The sequence below is a fragment of the Lycium barbarum genome, chromosome 12, assembly GCF_019175385.1.
Source record: "Lycium barbarum isolate Lr01 chromosome 12, ASM1917538v2, whole genome shotgun sequence".
Taxonomy (NCBI): Eukaryota; Viridiplantae; Streptophyta; class Magnoliopsida; order Solanales; family Solanaceae; genus Lycium; species Lycium barbarum.
In genome coordinates, this window is record NC_083348.1 from 70,621,150 (window position 1) to 70,641,425 (window position 20,276).

General features: G+C 38.0%; 1 protein-coding gene and 1 non-coding gene across 2 annotated transcripts; one reads left to right on the forward strand and one right to left on the reverse strand.

The window, feature by feature from the left end:
• The first annotated feature begins 17,578 nt into the window (after positions 1-17,578).
• LOC132624913 (rust resistance kinase Lr10-like) lies at positions 17,579-19,933 on the forward strand. The gene is made up of 3 exons (XM_060339674.1): positions 17,579-18,485; positions 18,575-18,604; positions 18,709-19,933. The coding sequence occupies exons 1-3, from the start codon at positions 17,789-17,791 to the stop codon at positions 19,818-19,820; spliced, it is 1,839 nt and encodes a 612-aa protein (XP_060195657.1). The 5' UTR covers positions 17,579-17,788; the 3' UTR covers positions 19,821-19,933.
• LOC132625295 (U6 spliceosomal RNA) lies at positions 19,912-20,019 on the reverse strand. The gene has a single exon (XR_009576732.1). It is a non-coding gene; the product is annotated as a U6 spliceosomal RNA (small nuclear RNA).
• Positions 20,020-20,276: the final 257 nt, after the last annotated feature.

Sequence of the window (20,276 nt, forward strand, 5' to 3'; positions counted from 1 at the left end):
CCGGTGGGTGAGGAATACATACCCCTTAAAACTTATTTCCCTGATGAAGAAGTGCTGTTTATCGGGGAAGATATCGCAGAAGAGTACCCAGGGTGGAGACTGTTCTTCGATGGGGCGGCAAACTCTAAAAGAGTCGGCATTGGAGCAGTTTTGATTTCAGAGTAAGGCCAACATTATCCCGTTTCAGCAAAGCTCAAGTTTCCGTGCACCAATAATATGGCAGAATATGAGGCTTGTATTCTTGGCCTCAGAATGGCCGTTGATATGAATATACAAGAACTTCTGGTTATAGGCGATTCAGACTTGTTGGTTCATCAAGTACGAGGCGAATGGACCACTAAGAACATGAAGATACTTCCATATCTGCATTGCGTGAAAAATCTATGTAAGAGATTCATCAAGGTGGAATTCAAACACGTTCCAAGGACACAGAACGAGTTCGCTGATGCTTTGGCCACTTTGTCTTCTATGATTCACAAGAATCGCATAGATCCTATCAAGGTGAATGTGCACGATCAACATGCTTATTGTTTCTATGTGGATGAAGAGCCTGATGGAGAACCTTGGTACTACGACATTAAGAAGTATCTTAAGACGGGAGACTATCCCGCAAGCATAACCAGCGTTCAGAAGAAAACACTTCGGAGATTAGCAAACCATTTTTTCCTAAGCGGAGAAATCCTGTACAGGAGGACTCCAGATTTAGGGCTACTAAGATGTGTTGATGCTAAAGAAGCGGCCCGGTTGATTGAAGAAGTGCATGGCGGTACATGTGGGCCTCATATGAATGGTTTTACTCTAGCCAAGAAAATCCTTCACGCAGGCTATTTCTGGATGACTATGGAATCAGATTGTATCCGTTTTGTGCAAAAATGTCACCGATGTCAGATTCATGGCGATTTGATTCGAGTCCCGCCAAATGAATTAAATGTGACGAGTTCTCCGTGGCCTTTCGCAGCTTGGGGCATGGATGTCATTGGTCCTATCGAGCCAGCCGCGTCGAATAGACACAGGTTCATTTTGGTAGCCATTGATTATTTCACAAAGTGGGTGGAAGCATCTTCGCACAAGTCGGTAACAAAGAAAGTGGTGGCAGATTTTGTTCGTAACAACGTTATTTGTCGATTCGGAATCCCGGAATCAATTATAACAGATAATGGAGCTAATCTTAACAGTGATCTAATGCGGGAGATTTGCGAGACATTTAAGATCACTCATCGCAATTCCACTTCTTATCGCCCTCAGATGAATGGAGCGGTTGAAGCAGCCAACAAAAACATCAAGAGAATATTGAGGAAGATGATCGATAATTACAGGCATTGGCACGAAAAACTGTCGTTAGCTCTTCTCGGTTATCGCACTACTGTGAGGACTTCAACTGGGGCAACACCTTATCTTTTGGTCTATGGGACAGAGGCGGTGTTACCTGCTGAGGTAGAGATACCATCTTTGAGAATTATCCAAGAAGCTGAGCTAAGTGACGCTAAGTGGATACAGAATCGATACGAACAGTTGATGCTCATTGATGGAAAAAGAATGAAAGCAGTTTGTCATGGGCAGCTTTATCAGAACAGAATGGCCAAAGCTTTCAACAAGAAAGTAAGACCAAGGCAATTCAAACCGGGGCAATTGGTACTGAAACGCATATTCCCATGTCAAGATGAAGCTAAAGGAAAATTTGCACCTAACTGGCAAGGACCTTATATGGTTCATCGGGTATTGACTGGAGGAGTGTTAGTCCTAGCAGAAATGGATGGCGAAATTTGGCCGAAAGCTATCAACGCAGATGCCGTCAAGAGATATTACATTTAGGAGCTTTCTCTTATTTTGTATGTAATATTCCGCAATACTTTTCTATGTAATGGAGCTACTCTCCCTCGGCGGGATGCGTAACAAACCTATATCGGGTTGGGTCTCTTAAGATAGGATTTTCAGAATTTGCTTGTAACATGAACTACGCCTGGCCTGATTCCCGTGGGGGATACGTAGGCGGCCCGCATAGGCCTCGGTCACATTATTATAAAGCCTCAATTTTATTTCTGCTTGTAATTATGAACTACGCTTGACCTGATTCCCACGGTGGGATACGTAGGCGGCCCGCATAGGCCTCGGTCACTTTATTACAAAACCTCAATTTTATTTCTGCTTGTAATTTGAACTACGCTCGACCTGATTCCTATAGTGGGATACGGAGGCAGCCTATATAGGCTCGGTCTCGCCATTTTAAAAGCTCAACATCCCTTGCGCCAGAAACTGGGACAAATTTTTAAAGGCATCGCCGCGAGGTGACATCGAGAGACTTGGAAGGATGTTGTTTCAACAGAGTCATCGGGCAGAAGAAAACTTCGGAAAAGAGGCATTCGCTTTGTTTCATAATGTGTCACAGTTCCGAATTCAGCAGAAATTATTTACCACCATACATATATTTTACTATGTCTATTTTTTTTTGAAATAACGTGATTGTAATCAGACTGTTTACTAGTCGGCCAAGACTTAAAATGAGCGGAGGTTACAAGTTCAGACGAAGTTGAAGGCATGAAACGCCAAGAGCCGGATCCTCCAAACTAATTAGGTGGCGACTCCTTAATTCCGCGCGCTCGGAGTCGTCAAGCTGTTATACCCGATTTTAACCGGGTTGAAGCGGAGTACAACATATTGGTGATTCCTAAATTGCTTTGTTTTAAGGAGTCGCCACCTAATTAGTTTAATGGTGAATTAGGACACCTGATTATTAACTAAGGTAAAACTAACTAAACCTCCGTTAATAGTCTGCTTAACCAATATGATTCTAGGTAAGGGTTCTATATTATCCTAAAGGGAAGGGGTTAGGCATCCTCTAGAATCCGTTAACTACGGTTGTCCGGCCAAACTTAGGTTAATTAATCAATATTGGATATAGTATTTAAATTTTAAGAAAATAGCTTATGCAAATAAGACTTGTAAAAAACAATATAACAATTTATGCAAAAAGAGGATTTTAAATGTCATTAAAAAAAAAGACTTCAAATAATAATGTTGTTAAAAATGGGACTAGTAATTCGCATAAGTGGGGATTTTAGAATGCTATTTGAAACAAAAGTTTATAAATGTTGCTAAGGTTGTTAAAGAAGAATATAAGAATATTGCTTAAGATAAGATTTAGAGAAATATAATAATTTGTATAAAAGAAGATTTTAAAGGTCATTTAAAGTAAAACGTATGAAAGTTGCTAAGACTCTTTTTTTTTTAAAATGCTATTTAGAACGAGATTTATAGAAAATGTAATAATTTGCATAAAACAAAACTTTAAATGCCATTTAGAATAAACTTATAAATGTTGCAGAGATGTTTTTTAAATAATGATGCTATTTAAAATAAAATTCGCATGAAACGTATAAGCAAAAGAAAACGCGGATTTACGTAATGCTTTAATAAATATTTGAAACAAACTAAACAATGATGTATTAGTTGACTTGTCGTTTTAGAAATATAAACAAAATTATGTTTTATTAGCTACTTTTGGCTAAAAATATGCATAATTTGGGTAAACCTTAAAGACATATTTGTGAAATATTCTTTAATTTCCTATTTTTTGCGTGTTAATAACGTTTAAAGTGCCTAGTGTAATAAAATAAAGTATGATTTGTTGATTCAAAATATATGGTCAGGCCATTTTGAAAAAAAAAATCAATTATTCTTAAAATAAATATTATAAGTATTTAAATAGTCTTGACGTAAAGACGAATAAAATAAAAGAAAACAAGCATGAAACCTACGAAACTAATAGTTAGTTTTCCTAAAATTGACTACTCATTATACTAAACTAACCCGCTAAGGTTTATCTAAATCAAGAAGATAAAAACGAAGTAAAAGGTTAGTTGCATAATACAAATTAAGCACATGAAAATAAAAGAACAAATCATATCAAATGGGCCCAGCCCATTTTTTGAGACTGCTGCTGGGTGTTGCTGTTGGGTTTCGGCCCAGCAGTTTCTTTTTTTGGATCTGGGCCACTGTTGGGCTTCGGCCCAACAGTTTTTTTTTTCATTTGTTGGGCTGCTGTTGGGCTGGACACGGAGAAGAATAGTTCACGTTGGGCCTTAGCTCGAACCGAATGCGGAAGAAGAACGAGTCTCTCAGACTCGTATGCGATCGGTCATGCACAAAACGAAAGGAAAGGATTAGCATATAATCAACGAATGAGGATAAACATGTAAAAATTAAACTCGAAACAAGTCAATAGATTATGTATATCATCGTGTATATTTAAGTATTTCCTATGTATACACATTCATATCAACTAAGATATACTGGTGATATACATCAGTATATACAACCCAACCCAATATGCCTGCAATACACCATCATATACGAATTTAAACAAAGCCAAAATCATCACAGCATTTTCGGGCAGATCTGGCCCCTTTATTTCCTAATCAATTGACAGAGACTAAGCAAACCAACTAGTTGGCATACATCTGATGGCATAATCCAAAATGAGGAGATTGGACACTGCCTAATCATGAGGAATTTAAACAAGGAAAACAGTGACACTAAGCATTCATATTAGGCATGCTGAACTAAGTTAACAGAGGAATAAGGGACTTGAATACAACAACCAGACATGAGGAACCCAAACAGGGGAAGAGCTGGACTAGGCAACACAGTAGGCTGAGTAAAACAAAGCAAGGATGCTACCATCATAACTAAACATAGTGAACCCAACCAAACAGATAAAGAAGCCAACATCATAACTGGGCATGGTGCGCTAAACAAAACAACAAGGTAAGATAAGCATTGTAATTGGCAGAATGAACTGAAACTGGACCATTGAACAACTGAACACTATAATTAAACAGGATGGACCAAACTAGACCCAAAAATAAGAGTTGAACAACTACAGACTGAACACGACAGAATTGATATTTCGTGAGAGAATGAAGCTAAAAAAATAACACTAGGCCCGCTGAACAGAGGCAGTTACTCAACCATTTTTTTACTAAAACAGGACAAAACTAATCAAACAGGAAGTATAAGATCAAATACTATAAATAACAGGATTGAATTGAACTAAACCAGGAAAGGAAAACAAAATACTATTGTAGCTAAATTTAAACAGGAAACAAGAACTTAAATACCATAAATAACATGATGACACTAAACTAAACAAACATCAAATACCACATCCAACAAGGTATGACTAACCAAACAAGAAAAGGAAATTAAACACTAATGCTGAACACAATACTAACTAAACATGAAACAGGGATTTAAGTGCTATAACTAACAGGATGATTCAGCTTAGAGGACTGATTATTGAGGCTAGAACCATTCAAAGGCAAGCAATAAAAGGTATGGTTAATCTAAGCAGACTTACAACAAGAAATTTATATCCAACTACACATTCTAGTCTAAACAGGCCAATATTAACCCCAATTCGAATAATGGACATGTCCGAGACATAAGAAGGGAGTAACGGATCTATTACATGTATTTATATGCACAAATGTAGTCTAAGCAAGTATGACTATGCCTTCAAATCTTATAGATAGATCAATCATAGCTTATAGCAGTCCAAAACATGCTCAAATCAGTCAAGTACTCTTTAAACATGGATAAGACTTGTATATATTTTCAACAACCAACAACATTTACATACACACAGATTAACTAGACCAACTTATACTAAGAAACTAAGCTAAGGCTAACATAAGACTGAATCGAAGAGGCATGGCTATCAACAGACATTATTAAAGACATAACTGAAATGAATATATAAGACTAACTGACACACATGCTGGACAAAATAAATGCAAAAAAAAATCAGATAAAAGGAGAAACAGTTACACATGCAAACAAGGAATCACAGATACCAATCAAGCCTAAAGTAAACTAAGAAGGTGCGAAGGGGAAAGGGAGAATCACCTGCTTCGGGTGCAGCGAAGTGGGTTTTGAATTTCCAATCTACGCTCGAATAACACTAAATCCGAATTTCCGCGCGCTCGGATTCGACAAATAACAAGGGCAAAACAGAAATGAATTTGATGCCTGAGTCGATATTTAGAGAATTAAAGCTAGTATTCAAAAGGGGAATTCATGCGATTAAAGACTGATGTTTTCGGGAATATCTTCAACTTTGTTTTAACGGAATTTTTCGTGACCAAAAAAAGATCCCTAAAACGATTCAAAACCCCCCTATTTATAGGGTTCTTGGTTGAAGAACAAATGACGGAGGGAGAAGAGGAGTGGGGACAAGAGGGAATAGGGATAGTGAGCGTGGGGAACGGGTGGTGTCAGAGCAGGGCATGGAGGCGTCAGAGGTGGGGGGACAGCGATGTCAGAGAACGTGAGGGGGAGCGAAGGGAGTGGGATGTCAGAGGTATGGGGTGACGATGAAAGAAAAGTAGTGGGGGTAACGTGGGGAACAGGGGAGGATGGGATCGCAGTGGTGTAGGGGGAGAGACGGAGGCGGCGGCGCGGCGGAAAAGGGGTGGCGATGAGAGGAGGTAAGGAGGCGGAGCAGGAAGAGAGAAGGGAAGGTGGGGGTGCGGCGTGGAACGAAAAAATGAAAGGGAAACCCTAAAAAGGGTTTCCCCTTATTTTGAATGGAAAATGGGTCAGACCCGGTCCATTTGTGGACCGGGTCAATTTTTAGACCGGGTATTAAAAAAATGGGGTAGTGAATTAAAACATTGTCTGGTCTAAAACAATTGGGATCGAATGTGGGCTGGTCAAAAAATATTTATGATTTGATTGGACCTTGATTTGGGATCTGATAAATCAAAAATACGGACTGAGTGCAAGAAATGGTTCGACTTCTAAAATTGAATAAGAGACCCATATTAATTAGTAATATACTGAGTATGAAAAAATATTAACTAATACAAAATGTGTAATTATTAGGACTCGGGTAATAAAATTATATGATGTTGCAATAGCCGTGCAATAATATTTTAACAATAAATAAACGCTGTCATTAAAATGCGCGAAATAAAATGCGATGTGTATGCGGGAGTTGGTAAAAAATGTTGAAACGCAAATTATAATAATGCTAGTAATAAATAACAGTAACGAATAGCGGTAATAATAATGCTAATGCTAATAATAATAATAATAATAATAATAATAATAATGATGATGATGATGATGATGATGATGATGATGATAATGGTAATAATAAGAATAAGAATAATAATAATTAATAATAAAAATAACAATAATAATAATAATAATAATGATAATAATTAATAATAAAATATCAATAATAATAACGATAACTGCAATAGAATAATAAAACGTAGGTATTAATAAGGGGCCAATAATTATAGTAAAAGTCTAAATATATATATTTTTTTATTATTATTTTCCAAAATATCAGAAGCGTAAATAGGTATTTCGAAGGAGAGGCGGGACAAAATTGGGTGTCAACACCATCAATAACATTAACGTTCATTATGCATATCGAAAGAATAGGTCATTCCAATCAATGTTTTGAAAACGTACAACTTCTTTACAAAGATTTTCATGTCCCAATTCACCAATGCGAATGTCATTACCAACTCTTAACTAGCATTACTAAGCATCTCTCATAGAGGAAAACATTCATAATAGCTTATACATATATAGGGTTTGTTACAATCTAGGTTTAATGTGGATTTGTCCCCTCACACACATTAACCACCACTTAGACATGAATTAGAGTTCAAGGAAACATGAAAACATTGTTTTTCCTTTCATTCATTAAAGAATCTTGAATAAAATTTATGCTTTCAACAATAGTTTCAAAAGGTGACTTTCATTCAAAATAAGTTTTTAAAAGAGAGACATACATTAGGGTTTTGTATGGCAAGTTCACCCTTTTTATTCAATAAAGAACTTTCGAGAAAAAGACATATATCCATAATAAGGTTTTTAAAAGAGAGACATACCTTAATTTGTTAAACAATGTTTAACAAATCACTTTTCTAATGAAGAACACCCAAACCCTAGCTTGAATCATTTTGGGAAGAATTATGTTGCAACCCTAGGTTTTGGTCACAAGAATCATGTTAAGAATTATGGGTTTATTGTTAGGATTGATAATCAATGAATAAGATGTTTTTACCTTAGTGTTGGAGCCCTAGAGAGATATTTTCGTCCTTAGGATTTTTTAGAGTGAAAAGAATGGAAGAAAAACTAAAATTTTGCAACTTATAAATTTTCAGCCCGGCAGGCACAATCGACAATTCAAAGGACGAAGCGTCGATCAGAACGACGGAGCGTCGATCTGCTCCTTCGAATTCATCAAATTTCCAGTGAGCAATCTTTCTTTTCCTCAAAATCGACGGTTCAAAGGACGGAGCGTCGATCTGCTCCGTCGAAGTCATGAAATTTCCAGTGAAGACATGCTTTAGTAAAACGAGCATAACTCTTTGTACGAATCTTTTTTTGGGCTGGGCGACCTACCGTTGGAAATCTATTTCAAATATCTACAACTTTCATCAAGGAAGTTTTTCCAAATTCGCAACACATTTTCATGAAAATCGCCCAAAATACAAACCTACCAAAACTTAGGCGAATTTAAGAGCCCTTAAGAACTTCACTAGTTGGTTTGACTTCAAAACGACCATCCTCCACCCGAATTCATCAAGAATGGATTCATATAGATAAAATATCATCTTAACACTAGATTTTTATATATTCACACCTAGTTCAAGTTTACGGGGTGTTACAGTTAAAGAGAAGTCGACAGTTCAAATCATTAAAGAATGTGGTGGAGTGGATGGAGCTACTCCTCCCTTAATCAAAGATCTCGGGTTCGAGCCCTGGGTATGAAAAAATACTTGGTAGGGAGAGCTTCCCCCCGAATGGGCCTTACGCGGCGCAAATCCGAATATAGTCGGATTCCAATGCGGCTATCGGACACCGGGTGAAAACCGAATAATAAGTCCACAGTTTAAAGGCTCCAGCAACTAGCTAATTCACAATACTAAGAGGTTTAAGGGCCTCTTCTTTTTGTTCTTCCATTGCTCACTCTTCGAAATGTGTGGGGGAACCTTTGAGGTAAATTATTTTACATTAATCCTAATCATCTTCCTGCAGATTTCTCCAACATGCAATGCTAGGAAGAGCAAACACCACTGTCTCCCTTCTACTTTTGGTGATATCTGTGATATAAGCTACTCTTTTTTCTTAAACACCACTGACTTAATACGTTGCGGTTTTCCATTAGTTCAATTAGCTTGTGAAGTTAACCAAACGGCTATATCGTTATTCTCCAAGAAGTTTTATGTTCAAGCCATAAACTATGATAACCAGACAATTCACCTGGTAGATCCAACCTTACAAAGACAAGATGTATGCTCTCTACCTTAACTTACCTTAAACCAAAACAATAGAAGTATCCTTGACTCATGTTACTACAAAAATGGAGCAAAGTGTTTCGGAAGAGTAGCAGAGCCTATTTTCATGTTATTTTAAACACCTACATCTTGGCTCTCAAACATGCCGAAGTCCATGAATGTGTAGTCGTACTCCAGCTCCTTACTACCCTGTAGATCACGAACTGGTCGCTCACCCTGTGGATGAAGAACTGGCGGCTGGGCAGACACTGATGCCTCTACTAATCTCCAATCTATGTGATATGAATATAGCTAAGCCGGCGTACATTGAGGTGGTGGCGGTCGATAAGAAATCGTCGGGCGCTCTGAAGGTCACGGGAGCTCTGAAGTCGACGGATGCTGCTGGGCTGGAGCAGGAATGGTAGCATGGTCGTCAGGCGCATCTCCTAGACGAAGGCCTCCACCGCCACTACCTCGGCCACCATCCCCTCTAGCCCCACCCCCTCTATCTCCAGCCCCTCTGCCCCTACCCTTTCGGCCACCAGCCCCTCCCCTACCCTCTCGACCACCAGCCTCGCTAGCCCTACCCCCTCGGCCACCACCACCGCATCCACGACCACGACCACCACCACCCGCTGCCCGATACGGGATCTCTGGAACACACTCGTGGATACGTCCGAGCTCCTGTGATTGTCGCATACCACTATCGGCTAGCTCAACGATTCGGGCTACAATTCCCGCTGTCTCGGGAGAATCCATATAGTCCATGTCCAACAAGTGTATCCTTTGTACGGTCCGTAGCTACATTTTTTTACAAATATTAATGATTGAATAAATTTGTAACGTAATAAATAAGACGATTAATTAAGTTTAAGTGGGGTAAATTACCAACGCCTCATACTGTCCCGCGAGTGCTGCATATCCTCAGCCATCTAGATGACGAGTCCTGGGGTTACCAATCAAGCTGCGCATGATCTGTCGGTACCACTCCATGTACTCTAGGATCGGAGTCTTATGTCCGACCACGGTTAGCGCGCCCATATTATGATCCCAACGCTGGATCTGCACCTGCATAAAGGCCAGGTTTGCAGGAGTGACGATCGCACACTCGTCTCCTGTATAGTAGTCGTCCTCCTAAAGGACTGGCTCATGTATATACTATATATGCCCGAACTGTCGTAAGACGCAGTGGGGCGCGTGATCCTCAACGATATCCATGTGTATCAACGGACACCGCGACCTTCACACAGGCTCACCAGCCCTACAAAATGCAGGCAACTGATCCAAAATCTAATTATACGACTTCTATACAAAAAACTGTAAAAAAAATGAATTAGTAAACAATAAAAGACAATTAATAGTAAAAAAAATAAGATAATAATGTAAAATCAAAAAAATTACCATGTCCGCCGTCATACGATCTAGTTGATCCCTGAACGGAAGAAGACAGTAGTGCGTATCGACATCTCGGATTATGCCTACCGTCCATCTCCGCGCGTAAGGCATGCCCTCAACAATGAAGTTAGGCTGAGGCTGCGCAGCTACGGGCTGAAAAGGCCTTATTCTAGACCACACCGATATCTGAAAGAGTCATTAAAAAAAATGGTTTATTAATCGTCATTTCAAAAAGCTTTATTTAGAATAAAATTACACACACTTAAATATATTACCTGGAGGAGCGCGTGAAATCTATAAACATCCCTATGGACGCCCATAGATGCTTGACATAATGCTCGATACAGGTGAGCTAGAATAGGAGTGCCCCCAGCTATAACATCCCAACTGGCCCAGATTATGCAGAAATAGCAAATACCTTAAGCTCACATGGGAACCTGATGTGTTCGGGAATAGGATGCCTCCGAATACGATGAGTAAGTACAGACGGGCACAAATCTACATCCACCTAAGGTGTGTCGTCTGTAATAGGATGCTCGATGTCTAAGAGGCGCAAGTGAGTACAGAGAGCAACTAACGTCATCTGAGTCTGTCCCCACATCTCGCCCTCCCCAGGCACGTAATCAGTGAGCCTAGTCAGCTCCTCCCGATATGACAGTGGCAGCTGAGGCTCCTCAATGTATAATGGGCGTCCATCGACCTTTAGCCCATAGATGACCTCTACATCCTGAAGTGTAATAGTGGCTTCATCAGTGCGGAGATGAAATATGTGGGTCTCCGGTCGCCATCGCTCAACTATGGCCGTCACAAGACCCCTATCATGCTGTACCCGACCAACAGCGACGCAATGGTAGATACCGCCCAGATAAAGTATATCTAAGACGCGAGGATGTGGGGGCCGAGTGTCACACCCCGAACCATGGCCTGGACGTAACACGGCACTCGGTGCCTGACTGCATGTGACCGAGCGAACCACATGACTTGCTGATCTAACATGATTGCATATTATAAGCGGAATATGACGTGAATGCATGATGAGCCTTTGTAAAACGTAATAAGTCATAATACATAATAAAGTACTTGTTTAAACATGAGTGTGCCAAAATGGCTATACGACTCCAAATGTCTAACATGACATAACTGACTTGTCTAGTCTATGAAACCTCTATTATGAGTCTGACTGGAAATCATAATTACTGGGACAAGGCCCCCAGCATACCTTTACATGCAATACTATATAGGGAATACAATGCTTAAAACCCCGAATGAGATGGGGCTCACCAATAAGCTGGTACGAGCAAATCCTAATGATCAGAAGCGTCGTCCTGTAATTCCGTACCTGCATCGTGAAATACAGGCCCCCGGGCAATAAAAAGGGGCGTCAGCACATTGAATGTACTGGTATGTAAAGCAACCGGAAGAAACAACATGGAGCATGGACTAACATGATAAGAGCTGAAACTGAAAACTTGGACATGAACATGAGCATGAGTACATATACATATATAACATGAGTAAAACATGATAAGTAGGGAGAGCATTTCATAAACCGACAACATGATATCACCACGTGGATACGTGGAGTCTGGTACCTCGCCGGACCAGCAGAGCCCCTATACCTTGCCAGGGTATAAGGTAATAACGTACCTGATGGAACCATTCAGTGTGAAATTAAGGTATCGTCCTAACTGGGCGGAGCGATCCTTGTCCTATGGTGGCTACATAGTTTCAGGCTATCTGAGCCTTCTCGGTAATTCGTGCAACTCCCAAAAACATGAACATAACATAGTTGGCTAAGAAGCCCATGAATTTCGTGAATTTACTTGTACTTTTCTTGGAATCATGATTTCACGAAATAACTTGTAAACATGTTTTCATGAAATAGCTTGTAAACATATTCTTGATTTACGAGGAATACAATAGTTCATAATCATAAAATTGTAGTTGACTTGAAAACATGTTTATAACTTGTAAAATAACTCATGCAATTTCATATGAACATACTAAGAACACATGAAGAAGAATTCATGATTCATAGATTAAGCTAGGATCCCTAATGTCCGAAATGGAAAGTTAGGAATACAATGACGAACATATATATATACGAAATTCATGTACATATATATACATAATTACGGGCTACCAATATATTGGGTTTAATGCCCTAGGATTTGAACTTCATATATTTTACGAAACGGATCATGGGGAAGAACGTAGAGGTTCCCACATGTGGATGGAAGTTCTACATACCTTAACCTTCCGCTTTTGAGCGTATCACAATGTCCTTCACCCCCTTCAACTTCAATCTATAGCATACAAGTCATAGGGATTCTATATTAGCAACAAAATCCATGTTTTGTTCATCTAAGCATTTTAGCAAACACTTAGTGGGCATGAAGCTCTATAACCTTCATTAATGGTGTTTTCTTCACCAAATCCCCATTCTTTTACTTCTAGTCATTGCTACAACCCCATTTAGATTCAATTAACATCATTCTTCATAATCCATATGAATACAACAATCCCAAGTCAACAATCCAATAATTCTAACATAGTTCATGTAATTATCTTCAACAAACCCAACTATCATTCTCCCAAGAATTCATAAATTCACAACTACAAGTGATTAGAGAGTAGAAATATTACCTTTTGGGTAGTCACCACGAAATCAACACTCCCAAGTCCGATCTTTAGCTTATAATGACGACCACAACTTGTACTACAAATTATCCTTCACGAACTTTGGGATTTGGGGACTTAAAATTGGTTGATTCTCCACTTCTTCTCTCTATATCTCCTTTCTCTCTCTTTTCTCTCTCTAAAAATCTGAAATTTGTGAATATGGAGGCTGCTAGGGTTTATATTTTCTATATATACCAAGGGGAAAATGGGTTGACCCAACTTGAAAACGGGTCGGGACTGTCCTGTCTTAAAACGTCCATATCTCCCAATCCCGACGTCGCCTGTGAACCCACAACCTATGGTTGGAAAGTTATTTCAATTATCTACAACTTTCATTCTTTGAGTTTTCCCAAATTCTCAACTTACGATGGGGTTATGGCCTCCCGAAGTCAGTTGACCCGAAACTCAACTGCGGACCAAAACACGCCCATGTTACGGTACCGTAACACAGGGTACGGACCGTAACGTCGCGTCGTATCCTGATGAAAATTTCCAGAGAGTTTCTGGAAATTTTCCCTGTGTTACGGTCCAATGTTACGGTCCGTAACACAAGGTACGGTCCGTAACACTAAGGGACGGACCGTATCTTGGAACCGTATCGTGAACGAAATTTCCAGTGAGGTTCTGGAAATTTCGTCTGTGTTACGGTTCACTGTTACGGCCTGTAACACGAGTTACGGTCCGTAACTCGTCACCGTAACGCAGGCAATTTTCCAGCGAACAGGTTTCAGTCAAATGGGCATAACTCTTTGCACATATATCCTTTTAATCCCCATAATATACCGTTGGAAAGCTTGTTAATAGGGCTACAACTTTTACCAAGGAAGTTCTTCCAGATTCACAACGGATCAAGGAGTTATCGCTGCCCGAAATAGGCCTGTCAACCCACTAGAACTTAAATGATATGAGCTTAAACTTAGTTCCAAGATGCGGGGTGTTACACCGAGCCCCTAAAATATCCCACGCATGTTCCATCCTACAGGGACGGAACAACGTACTGGAATCGATCGCCTCATCCCATAATAGTTGGGACCTATGGGTATCCTGTAGATAAAGTACTGATGGATCGAAGGGCCCCGGATGAAGATTGTGATCCATGGAGGTGTCGTATCTGTATTAAAAAAAATTAATTAATCATTAACATGTAATATTAATTATGTAATCATTTATCGAAAAAATATACTAACTAACTAATCTTTTAACGGGAAATTGTATTAACTATCTAAATTTGCAAATTAATAATTATTAATTAATTATTATACTAACTACAATTAACTAACTAATATTATATTAATGATATTTTTAATCCTAAACTAAGGATGTTCAATCCTAAACTAAGGATTAACTATTTCTAATTAATAATTTTTAATTAATTATATAATAACTACAATTAACTAACTAATATTATATTAATGATATTTTTAATCCTAAACTAGGGATGTTCAATCCTAAACTAAGGATTAACTATTTCTAATTAATAATTATTCATTAATTATTATACTAACTACAATTAACTAACTAATATTATATTAATGATATTTTAATCCTAAACTCATGATGTTTAATTCTAAACTAAGGATGTTCAATCCTAAACTAAGGATTAACTATTTCTAATTAATAATTGTTAATTAATTATTATACTAACTAAAATTAACTAACAAATATCATATTAAAGATTAACTATTTCTAATTAACAATTGATAATTAATTAGATAACTAATAAATACATTAACACATAAAATTAGATAACTAATTAGAGAATAAAATTAGATTAATACATACAATTAGATAACTAATTAGCACATTAATAATTAACATGGATTAAAAAAATTTACAAATAAATAAATTAACAATTAGATAATTAACGAATAAAGATATTATTAGGAGATTAGTATATTTTCCTATAATCAAACAATTAACAAATAACAAGCAAGTAACAAATTTAAAAAAAAAAAATCAAAAAAGGGGCTGGACAACCCTATTGCGCACAAAAATAGTGCGTAATTTTTTTTTTCTTTCGACACCCACAACTATTAAACATTATTCATGCTTAAGATAATAATATATTTAACAATGTAATTGCAAAATTCATAGTACAATACCTAGATTAAAGGTTGTTTTTGAGTTTTTGAAATCGAGTTCTATGGCGCTTAATTCCAAAATTCAAGCTTTGAAACTTGTTCTTTGACTTGAATATACCGAATATATTGACTTTCGGGTTTAAAAATAACACGAAAATGACACTTTTGGAACGTGGGACCTCGGAAAATGATTGTTAATGGCGAAAATGGAAGGGGGGACCGATCGGGTGGGGAAGACAGTGGGCCGTTTTATTAAACCACTATTGCGCACAAATTTTGTGCGCAATAGCACTTAAAGGTGACTGTTACCGTAAACTGCTATTGAGCATTAAATTTGTGCGCAAAAGGTACTTTTTTTGGGGGGTTATTTTGGACTCAATCCCACTTTTGGGATCATTTATGTTGCGGACTCATTGGATCGGTCTTTAAGCGGAAAGGGTAACTTATATTACGGATATGACCACAAGCAGAAGGGTGACAATACTGTTTGCTCTTTATAGCACTGCATGTTTGAAAAATCTGCAGAAGGATGACAAGGATTAAGTGTAGTATTGTGAAATATTTTAGCAGAATGGTTCCCCTACACATTTTGAAAAATGAGTATTGCAAGAATAGAAAGATGAGGCCCTTGAAACCTACACAAATAACTAAGACTTCATTACTATGAATGAGGGTGTTTAAGTATAGTATTGTGAACTAGCCAGTTGCTTCATACTTATGTGTTGGCTTTTCATTAACAATATTACTCTTCTAGTCCCACTTAATAATTTTTGGAAAATTGAGTTTGTTTCAATATATTTGACACTTTAGAGACACAAGCTATCATGTATTACATCCGTCCTAATTTACCTTAAGTGTTGGTCCAAGTAGTGTCGTGCTAATTAAGTGAGATATTTAAGGCAGATAAAGAGTATTCTATGTAAATACTAGTAAGCTTAATGCGATTAAATGTCTTTTTTAAGAGTGTACAAAAATATTAGAAGACAGATAACATGAACCGGGTGGAGCAAGTTTCTAGACTTTTCTTTGGTCCTTCATGATAAAATTCCAACTTGAAGGGCCGGAAATTCCAACTTGAAGGGCCCTCCGGAGGAAGACTTTGCCGCTTTCCTACAGTATTTATTGATGATGGAGATGGATATGTCATGTTTCAATGTTCATGACTAAAGGATATGACCTTTGTTATGTGGGCAATATGACCTTTGTTATGTGGGCAATTCTCTTCTTTTGGGATGGTCTTTAAATTTTGCCCCTCAAATTAGTGATCTTTAAGTTTTGCCCTTCGCCTAAAATTCATGAGTTCCGGGTTCGAACTTTCACTCAGTCAAAAATTTAAAAAAAAATCGCAAGGCAGAATTTGAATTTCGCTCTGCCCCCTTCAGCAGACTTTTAGTTATGATTAACTAAAAATCCGCCGAAAGGGCAAACTTTGCCTTGAGGCATATATTTTTTTTTGTTTTACTTTTCAAGGCAAACTTTTAGTTATGCCTTAAGTAAAAGTTCCGCCTTATGAGACATACTTTTAGTTATGCCTTAACTAAAAGTGTGTCCCTTAAGACATAATTAAAAGTTTGTCCCATAAGGCGAAACTTCTCCTTTAGCTTTATTAGGCAAACTTTTAGTTATGCCTTAACTAAAAGTGTGCCCCTTAAGACATAATTAAAAGTTTGTCCCATAAGGCGAAACTTCTCCTTAAGGCATAACTAAAAGTTTGCCTAATAAAGCTAAGTCTATTCCTTAAGGAAAAGTTCTGTCTTATGGGGCATATTTTTTGTTATGTCTTAACTAAAAGTCTGTCCCATAAGGCATAACTAAACTATGTCTTAAGAAAAAGTTCCCTTATGGGGCTGACTTTTAGTTATGCCGCATCCGGCATAACTTTAGTTTTTTCTTAAGGAGACATACACGCCCCCCAGCCTTGCCTTGAGAAATTATTTTTTTATTTATGCCTGAGCTGGGGTTCGAACCCAGAACATCAAGTATTCGCTCACCTTTTCAAGCGAAGGACAAAACTTAAAAACCACAAATATGATGGATAAAATTTAAAGACCACAAATATGATGGGCAAGGGCAAAATTTAAAGACCACCCCAAAAGAAGGGCAATCCGCACAAAAAATGTTGGACCTTTGAGTTTTTCTTCTCACGTTAATTTACAATTAGCAAACAAGGTCGTCTTGGTAGACTGACCTAGCCCACGAGTTCCATAGTTTTGAAGAAAATAGATCACCAATATTCATTTGTGTGGAAAAGTCAATATTGAGAGTTTGGAAAATGTTGCCCATCCTATATAGTAATAGCAGCATCAAACTAAAGAATGCAATTTATGCCTCATGAGTAAACCTCTAATTAGAGTTTTAGAAATGTCCATCTTATTTTTCTTAGTATTTTGTCCATTGCTTTGTTTAGGAGAAAGACTAGAGGGTTGTGAGGATTTTAGGTGCAAAACTCATGGTCCCATCATTCATTTTCCATTCAGACTTAGTCATCAACCAAAACATTGTGGCTATCCTGGCTTTGAACTACAATGTAATAGTAAAAACGATACCATCCTGGAGCTTCCCACATCTGTTCACTTAGTTGTTGAAGAAATTGATTATGTCTCACAGCAAATTCACCTTTATGAACCTGATGGGTGCATAGCAACCAAGCTGGCAAGTATGAATTTATCAGAATCTCATTTAAAATATTTAGAATATGTTGAAGATCCCACAGTCCTATTCAATTGTTCTGAAACATTCACAAGAGATTATGGAGGTTTTTTTGGTTCCTTGGTTCAATGTCTTGGTTCTTCTGGTTACGACATATATGCTGTTTCTTCTACTACTTCCCTCGATTGGTTGCCTGGGGCTTGCACCAAAATCCACCAGTACCCATACACAAAGTCAACATTTACTGACAAGAAGCTGCAGCTGAATTGGTCTATCCCACTCTGTGGAAACTGTGAGTCCAAAGAAATGGATTGTGGTTTCAAGGATAGAACCAAGCTATTGGAAACTCATTGTTTCAATCGAACTATGCCCCATAAAGGTAATATTTATATGTATTAGATTTTCTTTCTTTTTTCCCACCCTTGATAACAAAGCACTTAACAGACACTATAATTTTGTCCATAATAGGTATTATTACCAAGCAGCCCCTGGTTGCAGGTTAGTTTTCCCAAAATCTCAAATTCTTCAAAGTTCTGACTCTGTCAATGTCCTACTTGTGTTTCCTTTCATACTTAAGACAGGTTGCTTATTCAATCTTGTAGGTGTCATTTTAGGTGCAGCTCTTGTTTGCATTATTGTTTTCTCAATTTATGAGCTATATTTGACAAGAAAAAATGAAAGAGAGAGTCGAGTTAGATTAGAAAAGTTTTTGGAAGACTACAAGGCCATCAGACCAACAAGATATTCTTATGCTGAAATTAAGAAGATAACAGATGATTTTAATGAAAAGTTAGGAGAGGGAAGTTATGGAACTGTTTACAAAGGCAGACTTTCCAGTGAAATCAATGTTGCAGTAAAAGTCCTACATGATTCCAAAGGTAAAGGGGAAGAATTTATCAATGAAATCGGAACAATTGGGACGATCCATCATGTTAACGTGGTCCGGCTGGTTGGTTATTGTGCTGATGGGTTCAGACGAGCTCTGATATACGAATACCTACCAAATGATTCACTTGAAAGGTTCATTTTACCAGTGAGCTCGAGCTCCGATAGTGTCTCAGTAATCAGCTGGAACAAGCTTCAACATATTGCTCTTGGCACTGCAAGAGGGATTGAGTATCTTCACCAGGGATGTGATCAGCAAATCCTCCATTTCGATATCAAGCCACAAAACATCCTTTTAGACCACAACTTGAACCCAAAAATATGTGATTTTGGCCTAGCCAAGCTATGTTCAAAAGAAAAAAGTGCAGTCACTATGACTGCTGCTAGGGGAACCATTGGCTACATTGCACCAGAAGTGTTATCAAGAAACTTTGGTAAAGCTTCTCATAAGTCTGATATTTATAGCTTTGGAATGCTCTTGTTAGAAATGGTTGGTGGTAGGACGAAGATGGTTCCTAAGACGAATAACCAAAGCAAAGTGAATTCATTGGAATGGATTTATAGACATTTGGAGAATCGGGAAGAATTGAAGATTCGGATAGAGGAAGAAGGGGATGGAGCAATTGTGAGAAAGTTAGCTATTGTTGGACTTTGGTGCATTCAGTGGCATCCAATTGATAGACCTTCAATAAAAGAAGTTACTCAGATGCTGGAAGGAGATGGGAGCCATCTCAACTTGTCCCCGAATCCTTTTATGGCTACTGATATGCCTAAGTTAAATGCAAGTCCTCATAGCGAAGAACTAGACGTGATATTAGAAATTGAATAACACTTCAAAGTCGATTGTACAATGAAAAGCAAATAGTATAAGAATTGCAAAAATATTTTGTTTCATAGTAGTGATCAGCAAGCTGAATGATAAATAATTGGACTGTTTGTTGATTTGTGCGTGTTATCCTTGCATTGGAACCATGTTAATCTTTTCTGTGTCATTGAAATTTTATCAAATTTATGAGGGAAAGCAATAAGCTGACGTGTCATAAAGGAACTATTGTAATAAATTAGTAGTTTTCATAACAATCATACTCAACCAAAGAAAAGTGAGGATTGCTTAGTTGGTAAAACACTTTCACCCACGACCGGTAGGTCAGGGTTTAGTCACGCTGGAGGGAAGTACACTAAAATCCTCCAAAATGGGTGGGTAGGGGGGTTAAAAGAAAAAAATACTCAACCAAAAGAATAGTCAACTGCTCTCTCAAAGCTTTATTTTTTTGTTGTATGTATG